Source organism: Strix aluco, chromosome 3 (genome assembly GCF_031877795.1).
Source record: "Strix aluco isolate bStrAlu1 chromosome 3, bStrAlu1.hap1, whole genome shotgun sequence".
NCBI lineage: Eukaryota > Metazoa > Chordata > Aves > Strigiformes > Strigidae > Strix > Strix aluco.
In genome coordinates, this window is record NC_133933.1 from 23644245 (window position 1) to 23670729 (window position 26485).

General features: G+C 44.8%; 1 protein-coding gene across 3 annotated transcripts; it reads right to left on the bottom strand.

Annotated features, from left to right (window-relative positions):
• Positions 1-2102: 2102 nt before the first annotated feature.
• Positions 2103-21618, bottom strand: PSEN2 (presenilin 2). 3 transcript variants are annotated; one of them, XM_074817764.1, is made up of 11 exons: positions 21518-21618; positions 16558-16745; positions 15567-15796; positions 14453-14594; positions 13495-13562; positions 12463-12683; positions 11524-11622; positions 9649-9726; positions 7192-7311; positions 6548-6666; positions 2103-4611 (listed from the first exon to the last, which is right to left on the bottom strand). In XM_074817764.1, exons 2-11 carry the CDS (start codon positions 16690-16692, stop codon positions 4456-4458), a joined length of 1368 nt encoding a protein of 455 aa, XP_074673865.1. In that variant the 5' UTR covers positions 16693-16745; positions 21518-21618; the 3' UTR covers positions 2103-4455. The 3 variants fall into 3 exon arrangements, with proteins under 3 accessions (XP_074673865.1, XP_074673864.1, XP_074673863.1); XM_074817763.1 differs by having other exon boundaries at positions 15567-15793; positions 16549-16745; XM_074817762.1 differs by having other exon boundaries at positions 16549-16745.
• Between the last annotated feature and the right edge of the window lie 4867 nt (positions 21619-26485).

Sequence of the window (26485 nt, forward strand, 5' to 3'; positions counted from 1 at the left end):
CTCTGGTCCTCCCGAGAGCACAGACAACATGATCTACCTAGACCCTATATTCCCCAGTGCCAAGAGCTGCAATAACAACATGCTCTTTTTTCCCCCCCAGATTAGCAAGACCAGCTGGGACAACAGGAGACTGCAAGTGAGAGGAGGAATGACAAAGCAGTAAGTATAATTATTCTTTTGCTTCTTGAAGATGCTCAGAAGAAAATCTAATTTAGCGATGTGCGGGGGAGCTCCTGACTTATGCTTGGGGTTTGTAGGGCTGAAACTAGGACTGAATGCTTTCTAAAAAAAATAAGGAGGAACCCAAACAAAACAGTGTGCAGTGTAACAGCAGCACCTCACCCAGAGCTGCAGTGCTGAACATGGCATGACATTGAAACCAGCTATTTTTAAATGGATTCTGGTACAGTGAGCTCACTCTCACTCAAAACCTCTCCTATGCTTTGCAAAAACTGCAGCCATGTTGGGGTGCGGGGTGCCTGCTCTCTCCCTGCCATGAGGGAGACTCCAGGGCCTTCAGCCTCACTGAAAAACAAGGGGCACACGGCAGAGTACTTTAAAATGGCCGGTACTTCTCCCTATAGACTTACTGCCCTCCCGTGGCTGCCAAGGAGCATCTCTTAGGCAGCACCAGGGAGACCAAGAACTGAGGGAAACAATAAATAACTATATATTCAATTTAAACCAAAATGCAATTTGAGTTACAAGGAAGAGGAAGACAAACACACAGTGTGATTAACTGGAAGTACCTTGGAAGGCAAGAATGAAGCAGAGAAATTTACTGGTTTGGGAGTAGCAGGGAGACCTCCAAATACTTTGTTTTGCAAGGACAGTGGGCTCTGAACTATTCTTCACCAGAGCTGCATCAGCAAGTGCCATTTGCTCAGAAAGAGATGGTTCATCTGACTTCATCCGACTGCCCCCTGGGGGAAACTTCGCTAGCAACTGGTGCAAAGAAGGTATGGGAGAGCAAACCACTGCTCCTTTTGCTGCCTGTGGTAGATGTGTGCTGTGACCTTGCTGTATGTACTAACCCCCGTTGGCCCAGCTTCAGCAGTGTTTATAAAGCTCTTGCTGAGACACTTCATATTGCAAATGTGTCCTTTTCTCTCTGTGAACCAGGAGACGACATTTCTAGCACAGATTGACTCCTTTCTGAGGGACTTCCCTTAAGAGCCTGAAGTTAGGTTTTATGAATGAGACCTTGAATATCCGACGAGAGCTGCTGTGGAAGCGCCACATGGTTCTGCAAGGAGTGTCCTGTTTCTTGTACTTTCTTTATGACTGTGCTGCTTCTTGTGCACTCTCTGCGGGCACAATGCATCTCCAGTCTTTTGATGCACAGTAGACACTTTAAACAGAACAACCCCGAAACAATCGAAACCAAAAGCAACAATGAAGTGGCAAGAGGAAACACAGCAATAAGCACAAGCAGCAACTGCGTGGTCAGAAGGCAACAATGCCAAACTGTTGAAGTTCATGTACTTGTAACAAAGGCACTAAATGCTGCAAGCAGGCCACATATCTCCCACCAATGAAAAGCTTGGGTTTGCATTAGGGCAGTTTACCACTACATTTTTGTTTGTGGACTTAGCTTCAGTCTTACATGTTAGGGATTGGTGTATGCCCAAGACACGTTTGAGACTAGATGCAGTGAGACACTCATTTTAGACTGAGGAGGAGGGGTGGGTGTGACAGGGATCATGTAGGAAAATGCCAACACATGGCACCTCCTATAGGACTTCAGGCCATTGAGTGACACCTGCATCAAGACAGGTGTCACCCCTGTCTACCTGACAGCTGTACTTTTTCCAGGGATGTGCATCAGTGGGAGTATTAGGATTTCTTCAGGGTGAAAGAGAGTGCAGTTCAGCAGAGCATGCAGCAAGCTGAAATCAGTGAATGAACACAATAGACAATGCTTTGCTCATTCAAGTTGCCAAGTCACTGAGCCAGTATCTCATGTAGTAGCCAGCTAAGGAGTAAATCCTGCCCTCTCCGTTTTCACATCTTAGGCCATGCTGCACAATGTTAACATCACAAACAAAACGTCACTTTATGCACAGGTGAAAATGTCCAATGAGATGAGAAATCACTCAGTATAATTTTAAAACTTGTATGTATGTGTGCATATACACACATAGTGAATATATATATATTTGTAGTAAATACATACGAACTTTTACACAATTAAAACCACTCCAGTATATACATGATATATTCCTATCACTCACCAGGACAATACATTTTGTTGCACTGACAGAATCTGTTGCGCAGTTGCCTTTTAAATAACAATTTTTAAGTTATTGGCCTTCCACCAAGCAGTTCTGCATCTTTGACAAGCACAAATCTGCAGAAAACCACCAGCTCCAGTAGTGATCCTTCAATATTTGAAGGTACCCCCCCAATTTCCTTCAGATTTCAACTCTGCTTTCATAAAAATAATTTTTTTCTAACAATATGCTACAACCCTGTTAAGCCAAGCAGGATTTTTCTTCCAGCACATATAAATATTTCACATCCTCCCTACACCATGCAATGCACACAGTAAAATCATATTTGCAAGTGACTGTATGCTGACTTGGCCCCTTAACTGGTTTAGTTTTAAAAAAAAAAAAAATCCCAAACAAAACAACAAACAGAAAAATGAATTCTCACATAAACCTTAAAAATCAGCAGACAGAGCTCTAGTGATTTACGTTTCCAAAGGAAATACCTTTTAGTCTGCAGCTGTTAAGTCCAAACATTGCAAATATAAGAAATGAGGACAGAAAACAAAGAGCAAGAATTAATTACTTGTCCCAACTGAGGCACACACAACTCGTAAAAACCCTTACGTGCTTTTTAAAAATTTGTTTGAATCACCTGTGTGAGGTCCTTGTTAAATATCAAAGTAGATTAGCTTGAACAAGTCTATTGAAAAAAGCACTACCTTAAAAATGCGTAGTTCAAAGCGTTATCTAAAAAAGTATTTGTAGAGATTAAATTCTGCATCTCAATGACATTGCATTATTCACAAAACCTTGCATAATGTTACATTTTGAAACACGGATATTGATCAGCTGTCAAAGAAAACAGAGCATGTTTGTGTAACAGATGGCCACTCAAGAAAAGAAAAAAAATAATCACATAATTTGGCTATTTCTAAAAAACTGACTCTTGGAGTAGAAGTAAAATTATTTTAAATGGTGGAGAAAACAGTAAGGTTCAGTCAGATCTGTATCTTTCACTGGCAACAAGCACTGTGATTTATTTTTTTTTAAATGAATTCACTCGAGGGTGTGTAAATATCCCTAGCATTAATGATGCCTTACGCAGAGTAATGTAACAGCAGATTAAAGTTTGCACCCCCCCTATTTTGATACAAACTGTGACAGGGTATTTCCAAAAGAGTCCCTCTGACAGCAAATACCTATTTTAAAATTTGTAATAAAAAAATAATCTTTAACAGTACCAAAAGCTAGGTAAACCAAGTCTCAATCAGTGTAAGAGGACCTCTTCATAAAGGGAAGGTAAATCCTCCTTTGGAATAGTTACAACAATGCACAGAAATGAGACCAGAAATACACACAAGAAGTCACAGGTCTGATTTACTAGAGTTGTGCAGTAATTTCCACTTTATGGCAATATGAGGATTGTATTATGGACCCAGAAAAAGATTTCCAAAAAGATAAAATGCTGGGAGGAGACAGGAAAAAGTATCTGTTTTCCCACGCTGAGGATATGATGCGCTAGGGCAGGCAGCTTTGCCTTCATCAGCTGTTAGCTGCAGTGGTGGATACGCTCAGAACCAGAAGCCTGATGTTTAAACATCCCACCACTGACATCCTGTCTAGATCCGTCATGGCTCACTATGTCTAAGGTCAGAATAAATAGGCATTTGGGGCAATTCCAACAGAAGTTGTGTGCACAGAGGCCAGCTTACGAAGTTCAGCCTCACTTCTCTAATGCTCACGACCAGGTGTAACGCGCTGCCCTGTTCTGTGCATGCTGGCTGCTATGCTTTTCTAATTACAAGTATAATTTACTTGCACCGCATGTCTCCACACCACTTCAAAAGTGTGAGAAACTCTGGAGTACAGTTAAACTTGACTGCAATTCCAGGGCTAAAATACCTTGGCTTCTGAAAGCACAGATCAGACCCTTCACCTCTCCAGTGTCACATGCTACATACACGTTTCTCTGCTCGCAACAGCCAGTGTGCACATCAAATAACATAAAAGTAATGCTCTGACGTCAGCAATGAGCCACGCTTTTCACTGGAGTCCAAGAGTCCTGTGAAAAAATCTCAGTTCAACATGTAACTATTAGATTTTTTAGTACCCATCATGTCACAGAGTTAGTGTTTTCCTTAGAAATATATGGCACTAAGTGTAAAACTTTATGACTTACTCCAAACAGTGTACCATACTTCACAGCAAAACTTTAAAAAGAATCCTCTAACTCCCACTTCTTCTAAATATACAGCTGGTGGGAGGCCAGGGTGTCCATGAATGGTCGAACAAGGTTGTCTGTCGAGAAGTAAAAGACCAAGCCAAAGGTGATGGAGATGGGAAGAGCAGGCAGCGCTTTCTTAAAAACAGCCAGTAATAAAAGAGTTAAGCATAAACCCTGCCAGAGGGAAGAGAATAAAAACACAAGGAGATATAGTAAGAAGCCCAGAAATGTATGTCATCAACAACCTAATAATATTACAAACAATAAGCTGTATACACTACAAACAGTAAGCTGTATACACTGTACAGCCGTTGAAACTACCAGTGGCATGAGGTACATGTGTCCACAGCTTCACCTTTCACACAAGCTGGCCAGGTATTTTCATCTTGAGCACAGCTCTCTGCTGAGAAATTGGTATAAACAGCTAATGCTGACATACAGCTGACCCTGAGAGGTTAATTTATTTACAGATTATTTTACATCTTGTTCTACGCCATTACTTATGAAGTACTGATCCAGCAGATAAAAGCATTTAAATCCTGGTGAACTGTACAGATAAGGAGTTTCACTGGAGGACTCTAATACACAGCAGCATGTACTTCTAACACCTTCCCAGTTTTCAAGGTCTCTTGGGATTAAAAAAGAAAACAAACCAAAATATGCACTGCTGTTCTTTAGACTGGATTGCTTACTATCATAGGTGACTCTGGTTTTATCTGCATAGCAGGCCAAGATCTGTTTGTTGGAGCACGTGTGAAAGCTTTTGTACATTTTGGGTAGACCATATGGCTAAGTGCATTTAGGCGTGGATTCCTTCTCTCATCTGAGCCCTTTTTAATTCCTCCATGACGACAAAACTTCAGAGGCAAAAAATAGGCTCCAAAAAATAGCCACTAGCTGAAGATCAGTGGACAGGAATATATTTTTTTTTAATTATTTTTTTTTAAATCAGTGTTTCTAGACTGCAGGTTTGATTACAATCCAACTGAGCCAGTAGCTCAGGGACCATATCTGGCCTACACCTGCTCCTTAGTTCACATCTACATTTAAAGATATGCTCACTGCTGGGACACTGCAGGGATATTTTTGGGAACCAGAAAGCTACATAGCAACAGGATTATGAAACTGCAAAAGGAGACAGAACAAATTTTAACAGCACTGTAAAAGAAACAGCATGGGGCACTTGGCCTCACAGACAGACAAGAGAGAACATTTCCTCCAGCAAAGGGACCCTGTGCAGGACCCCAGGCTATGGAGACAGGTAATCCTATCGGTTTCTCTGACCTGGGAGGTAGGAAAGCTACACTCAACACACTTTATTTAAGTTAGCTCATCTCTAGTTTTCATGCTTTTTGATCCATGATCTTCACAAGTGAAAGTCACTGTCTTTCACTATCTTTGGGATCTAAGTGGGGAAATGGAGGCCCAAGAGGGACACAATAATTCACTTTCTTCTACCTTCTAAAAATCCTGCCATTGCTCTTCTGGTTAGTTTCCATGAGGATGCTAATGTAAACAGCAAGTTCCTAGTAATTATTACTTATTACCTAGGTGAAAGCTCAACAGTGTGTGGTCATTAGACCTGGCAGGACCGAGTCCTTTAGTAGTTACAGTATGATCATCATCTGCTTTTACTGATAATTTCCATGGATTTTTAAGTCTCCTTCCCTCCTGGTTTTTCCAGCTCGAACCCCAGAACAGGATAGGTCTTCATCCTCTTATCTAGCAGTTCTCCTTAGCCTAAGGGAGCTAATCTTTTCCACTATACTTGCTAATCAATGTGGAGTTCATAATATTGACTCTCATGGCCCACAGAAGTCCCCAATCTTTTAATGCTGAAGCAAACACATTAACTGTTCAGCTGTAACTTTTTCCTGGGGTTGTTTCACCCCCCAGCATCTCCATGCTTGGCTCTGCTCTGACGAGTCCATATCATTCAGCTTCAGTGGCTGTTTAAAGCCTGTCTTTATAGACAAAGTACTGGGTGGTTTCTCCTAAATACCCAGCATGTTACCTGCAGTGATTTAGCAGTGCTCAGCTGGTGGTACTTCTGGCAACACTGCCATGCTAAACAGGGTGTAACAGAGTTTTTAAAAACTTGCTCACTTACTATGAGAATGGCTACAAAGCATGCCAGCGTAGTATTCCAGTCTCCACTAGCTGTAGCAGCTGCCTTTCCAACAAGCACACTGTAAAATATGAAGTCTCCAAGGCCCAGCTTCACACCCCCTGAGAGAAGGGGAAAAAGAAAACAAGTGTCAATTCTGCTCCTCCTGTTTTGCTTCCTCCTGAACAAATTCTTGTCCCCTAGGGAGCAGGTGAAGGTTCCTAGTCCCAGCTACCAACCTGGACCCTCAGTATCCCACACATTACTGAGGAGGCTGAGACTTCCAGCCCCCTCTCGCACAGTTGGTTTTGCTCAGCATCACTCTTTGAGGTGCTTCCCTGGGCTGGTTTACAGATGTACCACCAGCTGAAGAAGTGTGAGGACAGAATGGGATGGGAGGCAAGGGGAAGAAGGAACTGTTTAAATTGTAGCCAAGAGATGTCACTGGAACCCCAATCCCAGAACAGATTCTGCAGCAGCAAGTAGTAACACAGTCAGACTCAAGATCTTTGTTACTCAACAAGTTACAACTCCTCAAATTAACTGTGATTAGACCAAACTGGGTACCAGAGTGTTAACCACAAGGAGTAAAAACATCAGGCTCTGGCTCTGACTACACTGAAAACAAGGTATAAAGCTTCCCTTACTTTCCTCCTCCTCGAGCTCTTCTAAAGAAGTGATAGGGCGGGTTGGAACAGGACTCCTCGTCTCCGACATCTGAGAGTCTGCGTGTGAAGGGCTCCTGTGGTTCTCTCTCCCATCTTCAGCTTGGTTCCACAGAAATAGGCCAAGAGCAGCAGACCAAAAAAAACCAAACAAAAAACCAACAAAACACAAAAGGTAGCTACATTTATAACTTGTTTTAATGCATGAAAGCCACGCTTCTGTGAAGCTTCTCTGGAATGGGTAAGCCCTTTGTTTCTTGGAGGTGTGATCATCAGGACCAGTTCAAGCACAGACATTTAGTGGCTTTGAGGAAAACACATGTTATTATTTGAAACAGTCAGTAGAGTACATGTTCACAGCAGCTTTGGCAGCTACCCAGGAGTTCAATGGCTTTAACAAGTGAGTACGTACACAGAACTAAGCATTGCTCTGCAGAGGCTGGAATGACAAGTAAAACCAAGTAAAGTTAATACACATTCCCACATTGTTATATCTTTGGGGTGGAGGTGCTCCCTAACTGGTCATATGACAAAAATGGATGACTAAGAGGACTGCCATTTATGAGAAAAGTTCTGCCCTGAATCACACTGACATTGGAGCTGGGTGTTCACATGTAGAAAGTGAACACATTTAATTGGCCACAGATTTATTTTTTTTTTCCCCACTGTTAAACACATCTAACATAGCCCTTCCTTTTGGAAGCAGCCAGTCTGTGATATATTACTCTGACAGTGCCTATTTTTCAGAAGCACTCATACAAACTTTCCAGTCCACATCAGTCTGACAGGATGCTGCTGCTGCAGAAGCAAGCAGACACTGATCTGGGACACACAGAGCTTCCCCAGAGGCATTCTGTATGCCTCAGCATGTAGTTTGTGCCTGCTCTGTGCCCAGTTTCAAAGCAGGATTGTGTCCCTGTGGTTTGTTAGTATGTCAGCTGCTTTATCCTGAAATAAGCAGCATGTTCAGTTATCAAACCTTAGCATACATTTATTGATGTAACATAAAAAGGTACTGTCATCTCTGAAGTGCAACAGGACCAAATGGGAAATCCTCCCAACACCACAAGTCAGATTTTACTCAATCACCTTAGAACTGCAGTTTAACTTGCATTTCAAGAAGATAAAAATCAAAGGCACACAAATTACCACAGGACCAGCTAGAATGTAAACTTGGAACACATCAGCTACTGTTGGGTAACTGCCCAAACATAAGCCTTTACCCAAGGGTAAATGAAAAGACGTTCATTTTCCTTGGCAGGGTAAGCCATACTGCACTTACTGCTAGGTAAAAGCATGTCTGCTCCATGGCAGTGGCCTCAATGCAACATGCTGCCACACACTTAAGTTCACCAGCTCATCAGCATTATATTTGACTGTGACCCAGCAATGTGTGCTTGCAGCCCAGAAAGCCAACAGTACCCTTACACTGAAGATATGAATAGGGTCAGGCCCAACCAGAAAGCCAACCGTATCCTGGGCTGCATCAAGAGAAGTGTGACCAGCAGGTCGAGGGAGGGGATTCTCCTCCTCTACTCTGCTCTCGTGAGACCCCACCTGCAGTGCTGTGTCCAGCTCTGGGGCCCCCAACATCAGAAGGACATGGACCTGTTGGAGCGGGTCCAGAGGAGGCCACAAAGATGATCAGGGGGCTGGAGCACCTCCCTTATGGGGACAGGCTGAGAGAGTTGGGGTTGTTCACCCTGGAGAAGAGAAAGCTCTGGGGAGACCTTATAGTGGCCTTCCAGTACTTAAAGGGGGCTACAGGAAAGATGGGGAGGGACTCTTTATCAGGTGGTGTAGTGATAGAACAAGGGGTAATGGTTTTAAACTGAAAGAGGGTAGATTCCAATTAGATATAACAAGAAATTCTTTCCTGTGAGGGTGGTGAGACACTGGAACAGGTTGCCCAGAGCAGTGGTGGCTGCCCCCTCCCTGGCAGTGTTCAAGGCCAGGTTGGATGGGGCTTTGGGCAACCTGGTCTAGTGGAAGGTGTCCCTGCCCATGGCAGGGGGGTTGGAACTAGATGATATTCAAGGTCCCTTTCAACCCAAACCACTCTATGATATTTCTGAGTCTATGTTGTAATTTACCATCCCCAGATAGTAAAAATATGAAACCCCACTAGCCCACTTCCAGCTTTGACTTCAGTACTTCTGAAGATGTGTGTTGAACAACACTTCCGTTTGTTTTTTTGTTTGGTTTTTTTTTTAAGTAAAAGCAGCCTGAATACTGGAGCTTCCTACATTGTCTGGCCATCTTTGCTGCCAGTCCTAACAGCAGGTTTCAAAACATCACCAAGTTCTGCAACTAATGTAACAACACTGAGAAAAACCGCATCCATCAGGACTCAGGGGCTTATATTTACTTGCAGTCTCAAACATACACATTATTTCCATGGGACAGTGCTCTGTATAGAAGAGTGACATGCAAGCAAACCTGCATCCCACGTCTGCTGACTTGGTCCTCTTGCTGCTGTGTCTGGCTTTGCCATTCCAACTGTCCACATCATAGCAGCTAGAAGAGAGAAAGAAAGTAATCAGCTGTGTAAAACATCGGTCACTATAGCTCAGAGGAGCTGAGTATTTAGCTGTCCCTGAAAATACAAACCCTTGTCCCTACAAATGCTTTTAACACACTCACTCTTAGTTGGTTTCCCTAGGTGCTTAGAAGGCAAGGTGGGAGAAAATTAAGGCAGTGCAACCATTCAGTTTTTAAGAAAGTCCTAGAGCACAAATAGCTAAGAGTCAGTAGTCTTCTCTGTAGGCTAAAGAAAGCAAAAATGCAGAACTAGGGTCCTCATATTCTTCCTTTTCTTCCTGGTTTCTGGCTCTTCTCTTCAAATAAAATAATTGCTCAGGAAATGATGGTAGTACAAAAGGTAACCAGAGGCTAATTTACACAGCTTACTCCTCATGTTCTGCTAAAGGTAAAGCACACAAGCGAGGGGCATGCAGAAGTTGTCAGAGCGCTAGTTTTCTCTCTGGCTATTTGTTTTGGTTCTTTCCTGTCAAAATATTGGCTATTTCTGTTTTGGTTCCAAGAACAACTGAAGGATGTTTGAGGGTTTATTCTTGAGATGGATCCCTAAATTAAAAAGGAATACAAACCATTCTAAAATCAGTGGAAGGGAACTCAAATCAGCTGTTTATTTAAGCGTGCATCAGTCTTCCTGTTTTTATAGAAGCTAAACTAAACAAAATAAGCCAAGGCAAACACAGTGCCTGCTTTTCCACTACAAGCTCAGCCAAGGTGATATTTTTCCATCTAGAGGGAGCCACAGAATGTGGTCTTGCAATGGAGACACTGACATTCTGCACAGGAACTTTTTGTTCAGTATATTTAGTATTTGTTGAACTGCATTCTCCTTTAGATAAACTCTTTATTAACTCAAACATGTGAGAGACTTCATCTAGATTGTCTCAGGTCAGTATAACAGCATCTCCAGTAAAAGGGAGGTCAGCTGAAGCCAACAGAAGCTCTGCTTGGAACATATAAAAGCATTCATATAACATTAAATGTTTGGAAATAAAAAGTCCATCAGGTTGTAGGCATCTTCAACTTAGCACCCAACATTTGGAAACACCCATTTGTCTTACAAACAATGTAATGAAAAAGCCACTGAGTTCCATGAAGCACTTGAGTCCAGGTCCCACAAGTGTTGAGTCACCTGCCTTCCAACTATCTTAATCTTAAGCACATATATACATTTGTGGATAAGGGCACCAGACACCATCATAGTTGAACAGCCAGAGAAAGCCAGGGAAGAGACAACTGATTCTGTCTGCAGAGCAATACTTGAATAGAGAGCTTTACAAAGTGAGCAGCCACACAATGAGCAATAAAACACATATATTCTAAGCACTGACATCCATATAGTGTACAGAGCAAGAAGGAGCTATGGGAAGAATGGAAGCTCATCACACATTTGAAGTGTGTCTATAAAGTGTATGCATAAGGAGTAAGTGTATTGAGTGAGCATCATTTAATCACAGAACTTTGCAAACACTACTGTCAATCTAACACAGGTTTTTTGTATGCAGAACAACGGGGCATGTTCTGCACTGTATTCATGAAAGGATAAATCTACTTTTGAACATTTCAGCTTCACAAGGCAAATGTGGGCTGCCTTTGGCTAGAGTTGACACAACTGTAACTGATAAACAAGGCCTTCTACAAATGGTCTGTTCCAGAACATAAATGCACACCAATCTTAGGGCAAGGAAGTAACTAAAATAGTGCTCTTTGGTTTGACACAGAAATAGATTGTGAGTTTAATCTGACTAAAAATATTAACATTCTAATCATACTCACAGGAATATATTAATGCAGGAAAAATGGGCTCATTTCTCTCCTGTGCAGTTTCTACCAGCATTCTCAGTGGCCCCTTGGGACAGAGAACAGCCATCAGATCTGCAAAAAGAAAAGGGCCAGACAATCTCATGTCAAATTATCATGCGTATTTTACATTCTTTATCTTAAAAAAATCTATTCTCCCCTCAAAACTGCACCTATCAATATTAACTGAATGATTTCCTGAATGGCAGTTTCTGCCACTCTGCATAACTCTAGCTGTTCTATTCCCTGAAGATGTTGTTCACTTAAAATACCATCCCCAAGACTTAATGTAGTAATAAGAGTTTTCATTGTGCTAACTCTGTAAAAAGCCTCTTGAGAATACCACATTATTTCTTTGAAAATAGATGACAGTATTACATTGAGGTGTTAAATTTAATTACAGGACAACTGGGGGTACTTTGTTCACATTCCACAATCCATCGCTACATACTCTGACTCTATTTTTCACATGAATGAAGGCCTTTGGGTCCAGTTTCTCTTTGCCTACCCTCTCTCCTCATCAGAGCTCCTCATCCCAGCTGCCTCTTGTTCTGCAGGTTCTCTTGAAACTTGTAACTCATACCAAAATCCATGATCTCTTGATAACTGAAAACAAAACCTGCAAGACTATCAGGTTGCTACTGATAAAAATCCAACCACCTCTACCCATGCAGTAGATGCAGTTCAGTACTTCCCTGACTTGGTGTTCCACTTTGAAAGACATGGTAGGAGCACAGTACTGACATGAACAAGTTAGCAAGAGACAAGCCAGGGAGTCAACTTAACTGCCCGTCTGGCTCTTTCTAAAGCTGTTAGCACCATAAAGTTGGTTTTTGAATGACATACACAGTCCTGAGATTGCCTCAGAGTAACCTCTCCATGAAGCACACCTTGAGAGTCACAACCCAGACTTACCATAGATGGAGATTGCACCTAGAATCACCCATGCTGACCACTCAGGTAGATACTTAATGAAAACCAGTGCCATTAGAGCACTGATCATAATGAGATACGCTTGCTGGAGCTGCAAGGGACCTTTCCAGTGGATGCAAATCATTCCAACAGCTCCAAAATTCCAGATGACTAAGAACAGAGTGGGGTAATCCATGGCCACGTTGTATGTCTTCAGTACTTCACTGGAATACAACAAGAAAATTTAGCTAAGCAATAAAAGCAACTGACACACAAAGCATCCTATTAGCTGTGGTTAAAGAAACAGGCCTCCTACTACACCAGGAGGAAGCAGGATAGAAGCAGCTCTCCTCATGAAAGAGGAACCTGCCTTGTGGCCAACTGCTGCTCTTAACTCTCTGCTCCTCCTGCAGGAGATGGACCTGCTGCGTGTGCAGACAACCACCACACTGCCTTAGTCCTGAGGTCAAACAGTGATTCCAAGGGTCTGAGCAGGCAGGATTTCAAGTCTTAACTGAACATAGGCCTGCGGCTACATGACTGTCTGCAGCAAAGTCGTCATGCAAGAGTCATCCCACCAGACACATGATGCTTACAGTTAAAAATTAAAAGTCTTAACAAGTGTCACCTGCAGGTTCTACCTGAGCTGGGAGCTAAGGGAATGAGCTTGAAACAATGTAGTCTGAGAAAAAGGCAAGACAAATCAGAGAACCAATTCAGCACGTAAAGTTCCTTTCCACTTGCTTCTCAATGTATAATTCAGGGCCTCTGTACCACAAGGTTCAGCCTGTTCATTTCATGCTCACAGTATTGCTTCCCAGTGATTTTTGTAGGGTAGGCACTGTAAAAATCAGGCATTGCCTATTAAAGACCTCATTTCCCATTTTTTAAAAAAGAAAGCTATCCCATTCTAACAGTTCTTAAACCTCCATTTGGAGAAGGGGAGACATTCCTTTTCTTGTTCAAGTTGGGGATTTTCTGCAAAGAGGTGAAGGAACCCTGAACTGCCAGGTTACCTGCACCATTCCCACTTACCCGAGATATATGTAGGTAAAGAGGAAGAGCAGCATCAAAGAGGACAGGATCAGCCAGCCATGGATGAACTATCAAGGGCAAGAAGAGACAGTGATTGAAGGGGCTGTTAGCCCTGCTGCAGGTCGCAGTGCTGCATGCACTACTGACAGAGCTTCCTATTGTCCAACAGTCTCCTTTGGCACTCCTCCAGTGTCCAGAGACCCTGCCTTCCCCACTGCCGGGGAGTCAGGAGGGACAGCCAGTTGCTTCCCATTCTCCCAAACTCTTTCATTTTATATTCTATCTCTTGGTGTTTGGTTTTGTTGGGTTTTTTTTAGTCTCTTTCCTATCCATTTCCATGGGTATCCACACTGGCTCCTAGCTTAGACAGGTAAGCACATTCTCTCTGCTTGGGGGGGGGGGGAAGAGGAGGAGTTTGCCCAAGGCTGTACAATAAATCCATCTCAGAGCCAAGTTTAAAAAGCAGCAATGGCCAGTACTCAAATGATGGGCCAGTACCACATATAACAAGTCCCTGGGCACCACAAAACCTTCATGTACCTCTCCCTCCAAGCCTTGTTCCCTTCCACCAGAGCCTCCACAAGCAAGAAGAATACCAGTTCCCACAAAGCTTGCCTAAGACTTCTTGAGAGAATGCATTTGCAGTAAATGGCACAACTTAGTCCATAAGTACAAACAACAGGACTTTTTGATCAGATGGAGAAGAGACTGACCTGACTAACCAAAGGAATAGGCCTCGTTTTTAACAGCCTACCATTAGCGACAAAATAGCAGCAAAGCATATTCAGGGGCACAGCTCTACCACCACTGACAACGGCTTCTGTACAATATGATTCTTGCTGTGACCAAGACGTGGACTAGCCAGTGCAGTGCCTGTAGTTGTCACTGACACGCAAGCCCCACTTGAACTCAAGTTCACAGCATATAGGTGAAAAAGGCTCTGGCATGAACACTTTACCTTGTAGCAGCGATATTTATAGAGCAGAACTAGGAACACAGTCATTACAACGATGACACTGATCATTATGATGGTGTTCAACACCGAGTTCAAGAGGCGCTGGCCCACAGACGTGGTATCCTCACTGAAAGGGGTGTAGATCCTGCAGTATAAAGCAAAAGCCATATAAGTATATATATTCTCTTCTAACTGCCCCAAGATAAAACCAGACCCCTCTGTGTGTGGGAAAGAAAGGGAGGTATGACTGCCAAGGACAGCAAATGAGATGTAGCCTCTGAAGGGGCTGGGCTCCAGTTAATTATCAACTAAAGATTAGCGCTATCAAAAGCACATTCCTGCAGAGAAGCTGTGGCTAGCAGAGCTCTAAACAAAAAGACCTGGAGTGTAAATGACTTTATTTAACTTTAGTAACTTCTCTCCAGGCCACGAATTTTTATTGCATGCTCTGGATCCTCTCCACGATAATTATAAGGATACATCCCAGGTGCTGTCCTGAAAGGGGGGGACCCTTTATTTCCACACTTGATAGGAGAATCTCGGACTTTTATCCTCTCTCATCACCCTGCACCCCCGTTTTGTTTCCTTTGGTTCAGTTCAAGGGACCACAGTCCCCGTTTCTCCACCCGACGCGTGAAGCGCAGTTAGAGCCCCAGGGGTGCTCTTCAGGCACAGTCAGCAAGAGCTGGATGGAATTACATATCCACACCATGAGTCTTCAGGAACAGAAATGTCATCAGGAAATGAGACACTCATCCAAATGAACATGCTATTCCCTGATTGCTGCCAGCTAGCGAGCGAACAGACTAGGAGCTCAGCCTGGGCCTTTTATGCTGCAGTAGAAGCAACTTCATTATTATGCTGCTCACAGGCTTCGCTTAGGGTGCCCTAATGACAGTGCTAACGAATCAGTATAATGCAGGTATGGAAAAAACTTACACAGATGAACGTAGCATACTTTAGTAAGATCTTTGTTTACACAGCCACCTTTAGCTGTGCAAAGATTCTCCTAACCTGCCAAGGAAGCACTCTGTGTACACAGACCCGTGTGCGTGGAACGTATGTGTAAAGCTAGGGATCCCAGGTACTCAGAGGCTGTTTCGAAGACCCCACTTACAGCTGCCCGTTTTTCTCCGTATAGAAGCGCACTGACTTTATGGTGGCGACGACAACAATCATACAAAGGGTGACAGGCACAAAGAGCATGATTACATGCTTTGCTCCATATTTCAGAGTCAGTTCCTCCTCTTCATTTTCCAAGGCGCTTTCTCTCACTGGAACACCCGAGTCAGACATTTCCCCATCAGCAATATTGTTAGGGCTACGGTTGCTACCTGTTCGCCTCTTCTGAAAAGAAATATTAGCAAATATATAAGATGCTTCTTTTCTTTGTGTTCAAAGCTTTATTCCATCATATTTCATGAGGCTGCTGTAGGCCACCACAGCATATCAACTTGTTCCTAATAGAAAGGTACCAACTGAACAATACAATTAGAAATTCCATTGCAAACAGGCTGCAGCGCAATTTTTAAACCAAACCCATGAATATCTAAGGGCCTCTTCAAGTGAAAATATACAGATGGACACATGCACGTGAAGGCCAAGATGCCCAGAACTGAGATAGAAATAATGTCATCTGAGGTGGCATAAGCTTGACCAGTTCCTCCCCCCACAGCAATGCTGTGCTTGCTTTACCCTGCTGCTTTGCTGGCAGCAGGACTAGGTTCTGTTCTAACATTTGCTGCATTTGACCAGAGCAGACAAAGGGTTCCTGGCAAAACAAGAAAGCTGAAAAGGATATCCTGCAAGAGTCGTATGTGCATCAGGTCCTGAATCTTTACCAAAGGCCATCAGGCCTGCATCTTTACCAAAAGGAAGGAAAAGGGAGGAGTATACATGGAAATAAAAAGGGGGAAAAAAGTCACACTGGAGGAAATGGGAACAGGCACTGCTGCTGCTGGCTGAGAGTGACACAAGAGAAACAACACTGGCCAAAGCCAGTCCTAGAAACCAGTCTGCTGGGAGGGACTGGGGGCTAGCAGGACTGTATCTATCATCACACCCCATTTCTTCACTCCCCATGAAGGACGCACACCTACCCTACGTGCCTGCGCTTCCCCTGCTTCTGAGGCTTGCAGGCCATCCTGGTAGGAGGGTACTGGAGGGCTCTCTGCAGACATCAGGGATGTTCTCTCATTGCAGGGCTCCTCCTCGCTGTCCGAGTTGTTCATGAAGGTGATCATCGTCACTCTCCTAGGGAGCACTCAGGAAGGCCACAGCCAAGCACTAATCAAAGCTGAGGGGACAAGCAGAGCAGAAGGAACACAAACAGTGAACATGACAGTGCAAACAACTGGAAGTCTGAAGAAGAGGCACAGTTTCAGTAGGGAGGATACAGCATGCTAGGTAACTCCATCTCCTTCTACCAGCTGATTTAGCCTGCTGTCACCCCAGGCATGACAATCTGTTCAGTTAAAGTCACTGTGACTTTTGCAGTCAGGGAGAACAGCAAAATGCAGCACTGAAGCAATTCAATGAGTTTTCTTTCCCACAGCTTTCACAGTTGCTGCCTCTGTGCTTCACCTGAAATGTTGGCTGCCTGCTAGAAAGGTAAGAAGAGCTCAGATCCTACACAACACTCCTGCAAGCATCGGCGGGTGGCAGAAGGTTCTTAGTAACCCGGAGCCTCAACTTCACATAAGCCACTAACCAGGAGTTACACACTGTCTTCCCTGTTATGACTGTTTATTAACCAGATGAATTTTATAAGCAGTTTTTCTCTCTGCCCATGGACAAGGGGAGGTTTGTGTAGAAAGGGAAGGACCTGTTTCCTTAGGAGAGCCACTTTTTTCCCCCCATATGTTTCCTTGTGATTAAAAGCAAAACTACTTGGATGGGCAAAAACTTGGAGGATAAAAGTGGGGGCTAGGAATGTTTGGCCTCTTTCCACCTATCACTGTGCAGAAAAATAAGCAAAGCAATGGCACAGTGCAGAAAGGAAAGGAACAGCTCTTCTTTCCAGACACCAGAGAAAAGAGGTACACTGCCCCGGATACCGCAGAACAGCCTTAAAGCCAGGATTTCAGGAAGCTCTAAAGGCAGGTGATAGGAAAATTCCTTTTAGTATTTATTAAGTCAGCTTAACAAAGCAACTGGAGTAAATAAGAGTAATTCAGTCACCTTCTGTTTCTCAGCCACCTGTCCATAAGCAAAAACAGACCTCTAATGCATTGTAAAGCTGTAATATCTACAAGAACACCTCTCTCCTCTGCAGTATTGTACCCAAGCCTGTGTGTCTCAGGAAATATATCCAACTCAGAAGGGGAAGCTGAAGAAGCCATGTGACTTGGACACAGTCACTTAAATCTGAATCATGCATTCACAGTCCAACCAGTACACTATGCTGTCTACCAACCAGCTTGAGAGGTCAGAGTGGATACTGTGAAGATCTGTGAGAAATTGAAATTCACTTTGGAGGAAGGAAAGAGGGAGGAGTGGGAGATTCCCCTTTCTTTCACAACCTCAACACATCTGGCACCCTCAAGAAATTTTAGAATGTCAACTCAGTCTGCCCAAGTGAAACATTTTTCAGACATCTGTTCCTCCCCTGCCTTCTCTTCAAGCTTTTTCGTACCATTTTGTTTCTCTTTTAGTGATAAAACTGGTACAGTTATTTGTTATGTTTCCCATAACAAATGCAGGGGTAGCCCTCAAGCCAGGCCTGTCAGCTTCACAGTAATACTGTGTTCTTACCGAGTGAGCTGCCTAACACCTGCATTTGTGTGCTTATTTTTTACAGAGCCCAAAGTCTCCACTCCAGGTGCTTAACACACTCTTCCAACTGAGCATGTGAGGACTCACTATTTACAGCTGAGAGCCTAGATTCTGGTTCAGTTACAGGATATAGTCCTTTAAAGAAGTCAGGCATATAAAGTCATTCAATCATTACACACTTCTGGATCTGTGAACAGGCTGAGTTATGCATGCCACGGGATCTGTGACCCATGGAATTTAAATAACTCTTTAAAACCTTCTGCCCATGTCAGAGACCAGGGAAGAAATAGGATACTCTCTGATAATTTGGGACCAATATTTAGGTTTTAACAACCCAATGAAAATATTAAAGAACTTTTTCTCCCACTGTTTAAGAAACTGCCACACAATTTTTGCTATCTGAACAGAGCAATTCTGCAGAGGATTTAGAGGGGACAGCCAATTAGCCTACATTCAGCACCCTACTTATACCCACTGGAGGAGTTAAACCAATAGCAAAACCACAGTGCTAATTACTAACCTCCACGATTACATGGAAAAAGAATCTCATGTAATACAGATGTTTTTAAACGACATTTTCTGCTATTCCCCCTCACCAAGGATATGGGCAAAAGCAAAGATGCAACAATACTTCTGGTCAGCAAGCAGACTCAGACCTGAACACAGCTTTACTGTCCCCTGTTTACAAGGCTTTGGTTTCAGCGAGGGCTGACACAAACAGACCCCAACATACCCGGGATTTTGCAGGAGCTCCTGTGGCAACCAGCCCTCAACAGATCTGACACTCACAGCTGCCTTAAACTGACTTAAATATGCGGTCCTGCCAAAGGGGTTGTCCCACTACCTTCAGTCACTCTGGTGCCAACACCAGGTGCTCATCAGCTGTCTAGCTCTTTTGAAAAGACAACAGGCACTTGTTTTCTTTAGCTTTTACAAAGCCAGGCTCCAGCAGGACCAGCTCCCAGGCTGGCTATGCCAGCAGTGACAGTGCCCACATGAGGAAAAGGGAGTGCTGGGCCAGCCCCCTTCCAGTAGCATCGAGCCTTACAGTGGCAAACCCTCTGCTCACTCCCAGACAAGCAGCCCACCCTCACCTCAGGTCTGCAACACCCAAGGCAGCGTGGCTCTTAGCCAGGCAGGGGTCTTTGACATACAGTTTACGGAGGCAGGAAGACTAGCCCTCCCCCTGTGCCCCACCACAGACCCAGGAGGGAGTTTGTCTGATGCAAAGCTGCACTTTGATCTGGCACCAAGGCTGTGCTGGCTGCCGGAGAGAGCTCTGGTTTAAGCAGTCGGTCATCTAGGGCAGGAAGGACCAGCCTGGTCACTCTTACACCCATGTACCCAGCACAGCAGCACCCTTTGGGATGAGCAGAGCAAAAGAACAAAGCCTCTGCCCTGGGAGAGCACATTAGGTCCCATTCAAAAATCTTAAGATGTTTAAGAGCCAAAAGACCAAACTCTCAACATATGGCAAAAATGAAAGGGGACAAAAACTAGGTCAGTAGTAAGTGCTTCTTGTAAGAGAGCAGCTGAGGTGGGAATACGACTCCTACTTTATAGCAGTCTTGTGAAGCCTGCGGGAGAGCAGGAGTCACCATTTCTCTCTTTTCAATGTCCTTCGTGAAGAAACCTCTTTCCTCAACTGCAATAAATCAGTTTTATGAGTTTTGATGAAACTGGGCCAATTTGCACTAACATTAGGATCTAGCTTCAGTCTGCCTTTTAATTTCATGCTGCAACATCACTGTGCTGCAAACAAACCTAAATCCTTTGCTTTGCATTTCATCCATCACAAATAATACCAGTACAATATACAGCACAGAACAGCTGCTACTGGCTGTCAGAATATTTAATAATCCACTTGAGAGTTAAAATTCCTGCTTATACATATTGTTCTCTTTGCCAGCAATTAGATGAAGAGAATTAGTTTTTCTTTGCTATGTTTAGATCAAGATAAAGCTTTGGGCTGACACCAAAAGCCTGATGTTCTCCTAAGTTTCAGCTGTAATAATCACAAAGAGGAGGAAAAAACTTTTAAGAAATCCTAAGTGGTAGGGCCAAAATTAGGAGGAAAGATTTACAGGTTCTAGCCAATAAATAAAGCCAGAACATGCATGCTGCTGAAATGACAGGGGACCTGCAACACAGCATCTCAAATGCTGTTCACTTTCAGCCCCAGAACACAAAAATAACAAAACATGAGATACTATGGGAAGTTGTAGAGATTTGTAGCACGCTTTCTCCATTTTAGGGCACGCCAGCATAGCAGAATTAGCACTGCCTTCTTTTGCCCCACAAGGAAGGCACAACACCTTGCCCCAAACAGTTATTTTGCTGGCAGAGCCAAAATCAGACCCTCCCCAAAAGCATCAGAAGGATTTGCCAGCATTAAGCCCAAATACGCTAGCAGTCACCTTCTCATCACAGCAAAAAGGCGCCACAGCCCTGCAGACCTACGTCCACCAGTAAGACCTCAAAGGTCAGACTTCACACACAGGAGCAGCTACTCGCGCTGGTCCCAATACTGCCAGGGGCACCTGAGCCAGCCGGTGCTGGAGGGGACACACCGGGGACACCCAAGGACACCCGTGTCGGGGCGGGGTTCCCCGTCCTCCCCGAGCGCCCGGGGCAGCAGGGGCCGCCAGCCACGGGGGCGCAGAGCCCCGGGTGCCCCCGCTGCAGGCAGGCACAGGGGTACGCACCGGGGCTGCGGGCTGGGCCAGCTCCGCTGCCCGTCCGAGCACAGGGCAGCCCGGCCACCCACACAGCGGCTGGCGGAGAGAAAAAGGGACAACAAGCACTTAAAAAAAAAAAAAATACAAAAAACCCAACAATCTGGTTTCCGTTGAATTTCCAGCGGCGTTTCCCAATGGAATCCTGGATCGCAGGCATGAATGCCAGCGTCCAGCAGAAATACACATACATATATTTTACGCGCGTATATATACAAACACACATATAAAAATATATATTTATATATACGCATATATATAATATGCACACAACACAATACACGCCCATGTGTATATACACACTCATACATAACTTCCACCAGAACGAGCCACCAAAGCTGCCGGACCTCCTCCCCCCCGCCTCCGGGCCGGGCCCCGGCGTGGAGCGGAGGGGCCTCGCACGGCTCCAGCAGCACGGCGACCCCGAGCCCCCGCGCGAAGGCCGGCCAGGGCCGTTCCCGTCCCGCCCCGTCCCGTGCCGAGGCCCCGGCAGCCCAGCGGGACGGAGCCCACACCCGGCCCCTGAGGCGCCGCCTGAGCCGCCGCCGCCGCTGTTTACCTGCTCCCAGCCCCGCACGAGCTCCTCTCCGCTCCCATTGGCTCCGGCGCACTCTGGCCCCAACGCCGGCGAGGGGGGCGAGCGCGCCCGCCGATTCGCCGAGATGGCTGTCGCTCGGCGGGTTCCCCCGCCTACTAGCCACTCTTCTCCAATAGGAGAGAAGGGTGGGAAGACGGACGGCCAATAGGAAGGCGGCTCTCCCCGCCCTTTCCTCCGGCGGTGAGGCGGACCATGAGGCTGTGGCCGCGCCGCCATAGTGGGCCGGTTGGGGGCGGCGCCTGCAGCCTTCGGGTCGCGGCGGGCCGCGGCTGGCCCGGGAGCCGGTGTCTGGGCTCCCTCCTCAGCGGCAGCGAGGGAAGCCGGCGGCTCAGCTCGGCTGGGGCCCCTCCTGTGTGCTGCCGTTCCGTGGGCAGGCGCTGCGAGAAGCGGCTCTGTGGATGCGCGAAGCGTGCAGATAACGGGGGGAGCTGCCTGGTAGAGCGCTGGCAGCTCCCCTCGAGCCTCACGACCGCGTCCTTACAGCTGGATGCCTGAAATGTATAATGCCGGTGGAAGGCAGTTCTAAACTAATTGCTTGAAAATGCCTGGCTTTACACCCGTAACTCGCGCTTTTACAAGCTCTGTAACTAACTGAGCCACTCGCGCTTTTAAGGCATTTTAATGCTTGTCAGCGGCCTTCAGTAAATGGGAAAGCTATGCGAGTGTGCAGATCCTGACTGAAATAAAAAGGTAAGGGGGGAGCGTGGAGCAGTAAGTAGAAACCAGAAGAAATGGCTAAAGAATGGTTCTTTTGAAGGTGTGTCTAACCTCTGCTCAGTTTATCGATCAGAGGGCTGAATAAAGGAAAATTACAAACATTTTCGCATTATTTGCTATGGCTGTGAGAAGTTTGTATTTTCAGAGTGTAAGCCTTTTTGTTCAAATTTTTTTAAAAATCTCTAGCATGTTAATCATCTAGACAGATGAAACTGTTCTTCAATCAGCACACTACTCCTGTGCCTCTGTTCTTCCCACTGCTTTATCAAGCAACAGTTAAGTGAAATCAGGATTCTGGCAGCTCTGTAACTTGCTCATCATCTGTGGGGGCAGAGACACGAACTGAAGTCATGGTAAATTCCTTCTGCTGCTGTTGTCACTTAGGTGGAACCTCAGGCAAAGACAAGGAGTTTTGACAGAAGAGCTTCATGTTCCTCTTTGCTTTGTGCCATCCATGATAATCTTCTGTCGCGAGAGGATATTGGACCTGCACAACTCTATGAGAGTTATAACAAGCAAAAGCCGTTTATTCTTCCAATAGTACATACTTATGCTCTCGCCAAAGCTCTTACTTCATAATTAGCAAATCAGCAATTAGACAGTTATCAACCTTTTCTCCTGTCAGCATAAGACCACTCTAACATGCGCTGTACAGACCAATCAACTTCTTGTTCATGCGCTGTTTACACGGTGATAACTTCTCACAGTTCAGTACTTTTCCACAGTTCAGTGTTGCAGCTGCCCCTTGTTTTCCTCTGCCACCTTAGCACAACTCAGCAGTCTCTTATCTTTCTCCCAAGGCCTGTTTTTCATCAAAGCCTAGCTGTTTCTCAGAGGCTGTGCAAGGCTGACAGGCCGATGCCTCCCACAATCTTCCATACAAATGGAGGGTGAGAGAGCAATGAAGGAGATGTGAGGTATAAGTGAAGTGCCCTGCTATATATCATTGGACAAAATGGATTTTTTTGCAGATTCCAAACCTAAGCCGGCCATCAGATTCTTTTCCCCAAATTTCCTGCACAATATCAGTGACAAGTGATATGCCTTCCTTACACCTGTAGTCTTTATTTTGAACCACTTTGCACACAGAAATAAGTTACATGTGAAATTCTTCAGAGCCCCAGAGAGCTGCCTATCAAAGCATGGCCAGGTGTCCTTTGCCAAGGTAAAGCCAGTTTAGGAAAACTGATAAACTGTGTGCTTGGCTGCATTCTTCACTAGCAGAGTATCAGAGCTCTTTGTAATAGGTTTCTCTCAAAGGCTGTGTCTATCTTTGGTCTTTGTGCTGAGCTGTTGAGTTCCTTTTCATTGGACACTTGATCCAGCTGGAGTTTTTTTTAAATGGGAATTTCTCTGATAAATTGAATCCTTTACACTTCATATGCTCAGCTGCTTGTCAAGTTTGTTTAATATCAGAAGGAGCAATTTTGGTTGCACTCAGATTTTCCACAACTGACAGTAGCTTTACACCCCTTTATTTTTATGTGGAACTTACATATCTGACACAAATTTGGGATAATAGTAAAAATATTTATCTGTTTTAAAACATTTTACATCTTCAAAGCCAAAACATTGACAGCCTGATCTGCACTGCTCTCCACCTCACTGGCAGCCAGCCAGTCCATCTGAGCCTGGCCAGAGTTATCACTGAGCCAGCAACAAGTGCGTTCCAGTGAAACCCCTGGCCTGTCATAAATCTGTGCAGGCAATGGGTAAATTGTTCTTAGGCTCCTTTTTCTAGGGGCTGAAGGGATGGGAACCGGTTTTTCAAGCCCAGCTGGCCTTTCTCAGCAGCTTTAGGAGCTAAACTTGCAGCTTTCTTTCTTAAAAATGCTGTTCTTGAGTATGAAGGGCTCTGAGAGAAGATTACATTAACGTGAACTCCACAGGTATCTATTCAGGTCTCTGGCCTGAAGTTTAGGGACAAACAAATTCCTTGCTTCTTTCCATGTTCTCACTGGATCCTCCCTTTTTCTCCCACTCTGTGGGACAAGTGCAAAGAGGTGTAGGTCTTGTGCAACCTAGCAAAGGATTTCTGGAAAAATGACATTTACTGCAACCTTCATGAAAGCACAAGAACTGATGGCTGGGGGGCTGTGGGCATGTGAAACCCAGCTGTCTTTCTGAGAATGCATATTCTGCCTGCCTGCTCTGTAGTTTTCAGAGGCAAAAATCTAGCTTACCTCAGTGTTCCTCTTCTGTACCCTAAAGTGAGTAATAGGAAGACAAACTCATTTTCGTCTCTCCTTCCTTGAGAGTTGCTACCATACAGCTTTCAGTTAGAATGTCCCTTCACATGTTTTTTTCCTAGCTGCATCACATGAGAAGCATCTGACCTGAGAGCAAGTTAAAAGACTTTCTGAGCAAAGCCTCACGCTGTACTCATATGGCCATCAAAAATATTTTTGCTTTTTTTCTTTTCTCTAAACAGATCTGTAAAGTCATTTCCTTAAGGATCTCTCAAGATAAAGTATGGCCATTCATAGGAAAATCGTGTGACAAGACGTATCGCAGCTTTTTGACTTAGGAGATCAGTGTCTCTCACCAGAAGCAATTGTTGCCAGGCTGGTGGTTGAAGTACATAGGAACATTCTGTGGGATTGCCCTAATGTGCTCCAATTTAGTACTTAGACGTTTACAGTAGATCTCAGGGAGATTTTGGTCATAAACTGTTACAGTCCTCCAAATATATCCAAGAAATTGTGACTGGTTTATTTCAGGAGGTATAAATAAAACCTGGAAATAGGACTACTGACACAAACTCAAACACTGAGATGCTCCCTTGGCTTTCAAATGGAAACAGACACAACACCATCTGTCAAAATAACATTAAAACCTCTTATCCTTACACTGAAGATATGAATAGTGTCAGGCCCAACCAGAAAGCCAACCATATCCTGGGCTGCATCAAGAGAAGTGTGACCAGCAGGTCGAGGGAGGGGATTCTCCTCCTCTACTCTGCTCTCGTGAGACCCCACCTGCAGTGCTGTGTCCAGCTCTGGGGTCCCCAACATAAGAAGGACATGGACCTGTTGGAGCGGGTCCAGAGGAGGCCACAAAGATGATCAGGGGGCTGGAGCACCTTCCTGATGAGGACAGGCTGAGAGAGTTGGGGTTGTTCAGCCTGGAGAAGAGAAGGCTCAGGGGGGACTTTATAGTGGCCTTCCAGTACTTAAAGGGGGCTACAGGAAAGATGGGGAGGGACTCTTTATCAGGGGCTGTAGGGATAGGACAAGGGGTAACAGTTTTAAACTGAAAGAGGGTAGATTTCAATTAGATGTAACAAATTCTTTCTGTGAGGGTGGTGAGACACTGGCCCAGGTTGCCCAGAGCAGTGGTGGCTGCCCCCTCCCTGGCAGTGTTCAAGGCCAGGTTGGACAGGGCTTTGGGCAACCTGGTCTAGTGGAAGGTGTCCCTGCCCATGGCAGGGGGGTTTGACTAGATGATCTTTAAGGTCCCTTCCAACCCAAACCACTCTATAATTCCATGATCTGAGGCTTTATGCTAGAATAGAGAGTATTTTCCAAGAGTCTCATTCAGTTTATTCCACTCTGTAAATCTGCAGTCCGTCAATGCAAGGTCGTTACTGAATACCAAAGTGAACATTTTTCTCATAACTGAATGAGACCTGCTCATTGATAAGAGTAATTAGCATGCAGCCAGGGCTCATGACAGAGTGCCACCTGTGGACGGGTATCATATATTGGTGTCACACCTTTGTGTTGATTTTTAAGGTGTAATCCCACATTGGTGTATCCATGAAGCCTCAGATTAAACCAGACAGTTCAGATTTATGTTCCAGTACTGAAGGGCATGGCATATCTTTCTGTCTAAAACAGAGACAAAATATGGATCCAAAGTCCCCCAGACTGTAGACTGTTGATCTAACTCTTGGAAGCACATCTCCATCGTAAGGGGATAGTAACGAGGTATGCCATGAATGTTCATTCAGTACATGTCTGCCATGGTTGCACAGAGCTGAGATCATCTTATGGTCCATTCATTCCAGGGTCTATAGCACCACAGAAGCTGTGTAGATGACTGCTTTCTAATGGATGTAGAAATGAGCTAAACACGAGACCCAGATCAAGCAGACAAGGTGGTCGGAGGGGAACAGGAATTAAATCTGGTTAAGTGTGCAGCCACAAAGCAATCAGGGATGCATCCAAATCAATGCAATGCCACCAAAGTCTTTCTTTTAAGCACAGGTCC

Coding starts and splice junctions, on each gene's coding strand:
- PSEN2 (XM_074817762.1), bottom strand. CDS start 16,692: ATGATCACCTTCATGAACAACTCGGACAGCGAGGAGGAGCCCTGCAAT. Junction 11,623..12,462: donor AGGTGCAATCTCCATCTATG/GTAAGTCTGGGT, acceptor TTCTTTTTGCAG/ATCTGATGGCTGTTCTCTGT. Junction 4,612..6,547: donor GCTTTGTAGCCATTCTCATA/GTAAGTGAGCAA, acceptor TCCCTCTGGCAG/GGTTTATGCTTAACTCTTTT.